Source organism: Rhinopithecus bieti, unplaced genomic scaffold (genome assembly GCF_001698545.2).
Source record: "Rhinopithecus bieti isolate Rb0 unplaced genomic scaffold, ASM169854v2 scaffold_6380, whole genome shotgun sequence".
Classification (NCBI taxonomy): domain Eukaryota; kingdom Metazoa; phylum Chordata; class Mammalia; order Primates; family Cercopithecidae; genus Rhinopithecus; species Rhinopithecus bieti.
In genome coordinates, this window is record NW_016806642.1 from 7,246,237 (window position 1) to 7,252,983 (window position 6,747).

The window sequence follows — 6,747 nt, forward strand, 5'->3', positions numbered from 1 at the left end:
GTCAGGAGTTTGAGATCAGCCTGACCAACATGGTGAAACCCCATCTCTACTAAAAATACGTTTAAAAAATAAAAAATTAGGCCAGGCGCGGTGGCTCACACCTATAATCCCAGCACTTTGGGAGGCCGAGGCGGGTGGATCACGAGGTCAGGAGATTGAGACCATCCTGGCTAACACAGTGAAACTCCGTCTCTACTAAAAATACAAAAAATTAGCCGGGCATGGTGGTGGGCGCCTGTAGTCCCAGCTACTTGGGAGGCTGGGGCAGGAGAATGGTGTGAACCCAGGAGGTGGAGCTTGCAGTGAGCCCAGATCGCGCCACTGCACTCCAGCCTGGACGACAGAGCAAGACTCCATCTCAAAAAAATAAATAAATAAAATGAAATAAAATAAAATAAAAAATAAAACAAAATAAAATAAAATAAAAAATTAGCTGGGCGTGGTGATGCATGCCTGTAGCCCTAGCTACTCAGGAGGCTGAGGCAGGAGAATCGCTTGAACTGGGAGGCGGAGGTTGCAGTGAGCGGAGATCGCACCACTGCACTCCAGCCTGGACAACAGAGAGAGACTGTCTGAAAACAAACAAACAAACAAATGCCAGGTTTTTGGCTAGGTACATTGGCTCACACCTGTAATCCCAGCACTTTGGGAGGCCAAGGCGGGGGGATCACTTGAGGTCAGTAGTTCGAGACCAGACTGGCCAATACAGTGAAACCCTGTCTCTACTAAAAATACAAAAATTAGCCAGGTGTGGTGGCGTGCACCTACAGACTACTCAGGAGGCTGAGGCAGGAAAATCACTTAAACCCGGGAGGCAGAGGTTGCAGTGAGCTGAGATTGTACCACTGCACTCCAGCCTGGGTGACAGAGTGAGACCTTGTCTCAAGAAAATAAATAGATAAACAAATAATGCCAGGTTTTCATTGTATTGTGAAATGTAATTCTTAGTTGTTTTAATATAAAATTGTGGAGTTTTTTTCTCCCTCCATTTTTCAAGTGAGATGGTTGTTCCTAGAAGATTTCCCACGTTTATCTCATGGTGTTGTTCACCCTCCTGGTACGTGGCACAGTAGACCCCTGGGCCCTTGGAAAGGACCTACTAACACAGCCATCAGTTTAACAGTTATACACAAATGTCAGCTAGTGAGTGTGAAACCTATTATGCACAGCCATGGCGGCATTCCAGGCATAGGGGCAGGTGAGGGGTGAGCTCCAGAGCCGGACAGACCTGAGTGTTCCCAACCCACTTCGCCTTCACATGAGTGGACAATTTAACTTCTCTGGCTCTCAGTGTCCTCATCTGTAAAATAGGAATGATATCTTGTGCTCCAGTTTAGGAAATGAAATCATGGCCACTAGCCCTTTGGCCATCTCTGGCTTTGTTGTGGGCCTCCCTTGCTGGGTGTCCTCGGAAAACTTGTCAAGAAAAGTAACCAGCTGGCCAGGTGCAGAGGCTCATGCCTGTAGTCTCAGCACTTTGGGAGGCCAAGGAGGGTGGATCACGAGGTCAGGAGTTCAGGACCAGCCTGACCAACATGGTGAAACCTCGTCTCTACTAAAAATACAAAAAAATTAGCCAGGTGTGGTGGTGCATGTCTGTAATCTCAGCTACTCAGGAGGCGGAGGCAGGAGAATTGCTTGAACCCAGGAGGTGGAGGTTGCAGTGAACTGAGATCAAGCCACTGAACTCCAGCCTGGATGACAGAGCAAGACACCATCTCACAAAAAAAAAAGAAAAAGAAAAGTAACCAGCTTTAAAGGCTGCTGCAAATGTAAACCACTGGAAAGCATTGCTCTAGTCCGTGGCTTTCTAACCAGCAAGCAGTGTCCTGTTGAAATGGCTGAAGTGGAGTCTGGCTCCTGGCCTCTCAGGAGCCCTTCCAGCACCCATTGCTTCTCTTGCAGGCGTCTGCAACGTGGACCATCAGAACAAAGCTGGCTACACTGCCGTAATGATCACTCCCTTGGCTTCCGCAGAGACCAGTGAAGACATGGCTGTTGTCTGGAAGCTCTTAAGAGAAGGAAATGTGAACATTCAAGCTACTCAGGTGGGTGGAATGAACATGATCTCTTCAGTAAATGCAGGGGCACTTCCCAGCTTTATTCTGCTAGCGGGGAGAGAAATTCCATGCAGATCCATGTAGTTTTTAACCCAAGTGAGGCTGGGACCTCCAAATGGCATCAGGCAAAGCCTGAATATTCGGTTTTCCTTATAGGCTCCCGAGACCCAGTCAGGCTTGCACAGAGGTCAGTGAGCTTCTAATATAGGCCCCAGTCTGAAACTGAGCAAATTCCATCTGGGTGCAACCTTTAGAACCAACATTCTCAGTTGCCATCTTGAGAAGGCATTTGCTAGTTGGCTGCTCTGAGAAAGCCCTTACAGGTGACCCACCTTGATCATGGCCCACAGCATCTAACTAGGCTCTTTGGAGGTCTAGTCCTTTAAAGAAGTTCTCACCTCTATCACTCCAAAGCCTTTTAACAAGGTCATGAGTCCTCAGACTGAGGGAAACTGTGGACAGTCAGGGCAGACAGAAGCATTGGCTCATCATTCCTAGGGGCGTGTGGATTTCCACTTTCCAGGCTTATATCAGCTTAGCTCAGAGGCTTATTAGAGAGTTCTGCAGGGTCATTATCAATCAACCTGGCATGCTGTCTCAACCCTTGAAATAACCAGATCCCAAAACACTCCTATCTGCCTTACCTTTGCACCAACAGGTGTGAGTGGTATTATTCCAGACACACAAATCATGCCCCAGTCCCCAGGAGCAGTGCCATGGGCCAGGCTGGGAACAGCAGTTGCTGCGAAGAGCCAGTGGAGCCCTACACAAATGTAGTAGCCAGGGATTCAGGACATGTGGGCTCCACGAATTCCTTGGGTCACTTGTGCCCTAGGTCAGAAGAGCCCTTAAAGGTTACCTAGGTCTACCCCTTATTATTTTGCAAAATCCTAGAAGGTGGTCTCCAGCTCCAGGACCTCCAGTGTCAGGAAACTCACGCTCTACCAAAGTAGCCCATTTGTTACTCTAGACAGCTCTGATAACTTTCTATACTGAGCCAAAACTGGGTACTCTGAACCTTTCTTTTTTTTGAAACAGAGTCTAGCTCTGTCACCCAGGCTAGAGTGCAATGGCGTGATCTCAGCACACTGCAACCTCCACCTCCCGGTTCAAGTGATTCTTCTGCCTCAGCCTCCTGAGTAGCTGAGACTACAGGCATCTGCCATCATGCCTAGCTAATTTTTGTATTTTTTAGCGATGGGGTTTCACTGTGTTGGCCAGACTGGTCTTGAACTCCTGACCTCAGATGATTCACCCGCCTTGGCCTTTCAACGTGCTGGGATTACAGGCGTGAGCCACCGCGCCCAGCCTCTGAATCTTTCATGGAGTGATTAGAAGTTGATTGGGGTTCACTCCAAAAAACGATCTTAAGACAGCAAAGGCAGCGCAGAGGGTTGGAATGTCTCTAGTCATCTTCTGGGGCCCTCTGCTTGAGAACACAGGGTGGGGGTGTGGTCCTTACCCAGAAGTGCTTTGAGTTAGACAAGGCTCCACATAGAACGACAGGGACTCCTCAGAAGGTCATTTGCCCATTTTTTGAACCTACAGGAATGAATGGAGTACGTTTAACTCTCCTTTCCCCTGGAGTGATCATAGATGATAAGGTAACTGTTAAGAACTGTGAAGAGTCTGGGCTTTTACCCCATGTTAAAGCTAACAAGGTGGCCTGCTACAGTTTTGTGGATGCTGGCAGAAGACATGAGACTTCTGTGCCCGAGACAAAGGACCATGTATTACCCACAGCCGAAGCAGTAGCCACAGTATCAGCATTGCCCAAATCCCAGCTCTCACAGGGCCGTGTGAGGAGGGCCAGAAAGCTGAGCATGGAGTGGGTTGTGTTACAGGACAGGACCCCTGAGCATAGGGAAACTGAAGCTTTGATAAGGGACAGTAAGCCTGCCTGCCCTTTTCTCCAAAGAAGACACAAGGCTGTTCACTATATAAACATCCTTAAAAAGATAGTCTAGAACAAAAGGGCAGATTGTGGTGTGCTTTACTCACAGGATGTGCAGAAAAGCAAGAGACTTATGGAAAATGGACTCCTAACAATATACTAAGCACCACTGTCCCATACTCCCCCAGAGTGATTGTAGATAGTAACCCAACCCGATGGCAAAGTCATCATTGCATACTAATAGCAACCCTAGTGGTGGCCAGAAACCAGTATTTCTGGCTTTCTGGTTTTCAAGGTATTCTACTTACCTACAACTCCTGTTCCATAAGACTCAATGCAGCTAATGTTTCATTTTTAACTAATGTTTCCCATAAATATGTTAACTATTTTCTAAATTGTCCCTCTTGTAAGAGGGGATGCTTGCAAGAGCATCAAAATCAACCCCTTCTTTGTACAGAGAAGAAACTGATACTGTAGGAAGACAAGGGACTCATTCCGGGTCACCACAGGAGGGGTGAGAATGCATAGCTGCAGCCATTCCCTTTAGCTCCCCCGGGCCTTCACATGTGGAGAGAAGCAGAGGTACCAGATTAAATGGGAACACGCTGGGAGTCTCCTAGGAACAAGCTGCTTCTCTCTGGATCTCCAGGGCAGTGCAGCAGCATATAGTAGCTCTCTGTAAATGTTCATTGAATTAAATTATATTGAAAGGGACCAGGAGAACAATGAGGGAGGAAGGGGTCCTGCATCAGGCAGAGGGGCAGATGTGAGGACCATCTGCATATATCATCTGGCTTTAATAACAGTTGGGGGCTGGGCGCGGTGGCTCACGCCTATAATCCTAGCACTTTGGGAGGCCAAGGTGGGCTGATCACTTGAGGCTGGGAGTTTGAGGCTAGCCTGGCCAACATAGTGAAACTCCATCTCCACTAAAGATAAAAAAAAAAAAAAAAAAAAAAACTTAGCTGGGCATGGTGGCGGGCGCCTGTAATCCCAGCTACTCGGGAGGCTGAGGCAGGAGAATCGCTTGAACCTGGGAAGCAGAGGTCGCAGTGAGCCAAGACTGTGCCATTGCACTCCAACCTGGGTGACAGAGCAAGACTGCGTCTCAAAAATAATAATAATAGGCCGGGCGCGGTGGTCCAAGCCTGTAATCCCAGCACTTTGGGAGGCCGAGACGGGTGGATCACGAGGTCAGGAGATCGAGACCATCCTGGCTAACACGGTGAAACCCCATCTCTGCTAAACAATACAAAAAACTAGCTGGGTGAGTTGGTGGGTGCCTGTAGTCCCAGCTACTCGGGAGGCTGAGGCAGGAGAATGGCCTAAACCCGGGAGGCGGAGCTTGCAGTGAGCTGAGATCCGGCCACTACACTCCAGTCCGGGCGACACAGCGAGACTCCGTCTCAAAAAAAAAAACACACACACACACAAAAACAATAATAATAATAATAATAATAAAACAGTTGGAAAGAGGGGTCTGGAAACCCTGTGGTCTGGATAGTTCAGTAAACAACTGTATATATGTATGTATACACATGTATATGTATGTATCAACCTGGCATGCTGCCTCAGCCCTTGAAATAACCAGATCCCAAAACACTCCTATCTGCCTTATCTCTGCACCAGCAAGTATGAGTGGTATTATTCCAGACACACAAATCATGCCCCAGTCCCCAGGAGCCATACATATATATGTGTGTATATATACACACACACATACACAGACACACACATATAATATATACAAGGTCTGGAAACCTTGTGGTCTGGATAGTTCAGCGACAAGGTTTCACCATGTTGGCTAGTCTGGTCTTGAACTCCTGACCTCAAGTGATCCGCCCACCTCAGCTTCCCAAAGTGCTGAGATTACAGCCATGAGCCACTGCACCCGGCCCTATGTATATCTCTACAGTCCTCTCACCCAACTTTATTATATTTTGCCCTCTTGGTTTTCCTGGGTTCCAGGCAGGTCTCTCTGATGGGACATCAGGCTTTGTAAGGTTGAAGAATAAGGCAAGAACTGTTTTCTCTCCTTTTGGATCCCCTGAGGCCCTGAAAGCACTATCTTACATGTAAAAACTGCTGAGAATGGCCGGGCGTGGTGGTTCACACCTGTAATCCCAGCACTTTGGGAGGCTGAGGTGGGAGGATCACCTGAGGTCAAGATTTCGAGACTAGCCCAACCAACATGGTGAAACTCCATTTCTACTAAAAATACAAAAATTAGCCGGGCGTAGTGACAGGCACTTGTAATCCCAGCTACTTGGGAGGCTGAGGCAGGAGAATGGCTTGAACCTGGGAGGTGGAGGTTGCAGTGAGCCAAGATTGCACCATTGTACTCCAGCCTGGGCAACAGAGCAAGACTCCGTCTCAAAAAAAAAAAAAAAAAAAATTGGCCAGATGTAGTGGCACACGCCTATGGTCACAGCTACTCAGGAGGCTGAGGTAGGAGGATCACTCGAGCCCGGGAAGCAGAGGTTTCAGTGAGTCGTGATCATGCTACTCCACTCCAGCCTGGGTGATAGGGTGAGATTCTGTCTCAAAAAAAAAATATATATATATATACACACACACACACATACACACAGACACACACACACACACACACAGTATATATAAGAAAATCTATGGGAAATGGGAAATGATGGTCAATTTGTAATCAGAAAAATTACTACTGTACATTATTGTATTTACATCCTTTATCTCATTTGATTCCCACAAAAGCCCTGTGAGGTACACAGGACAAATCATTGTTATATATATATATATATATTTTTTTTTTTTTTTTTT

The 6,747-nt window shown here is 47.3% G+C and overlaps 1 protein-coding gene across 1 annotated transcript in view; it reads left to right on the forward strand.

Annotated features, from left to right (window-relative positions):
• Positions 1–6,747, forward strand: part of KANK4 (KN motif and ankyrin repeat domains 4) — a 40,842-nt gene that overhangs the window by 22,704 nt on the left and 11,391 nt on the right. The window contains exon 5 of the mRNA XM_017877273.1: positions 1,906–2,048. Coding sequence (XP_017732762.1) covers positions 1,906–2,048 — 143 coding nt within the window. The remainder of the gene's footprint in view (positions 1–1,905; positions 2,049–6,747) is intronic.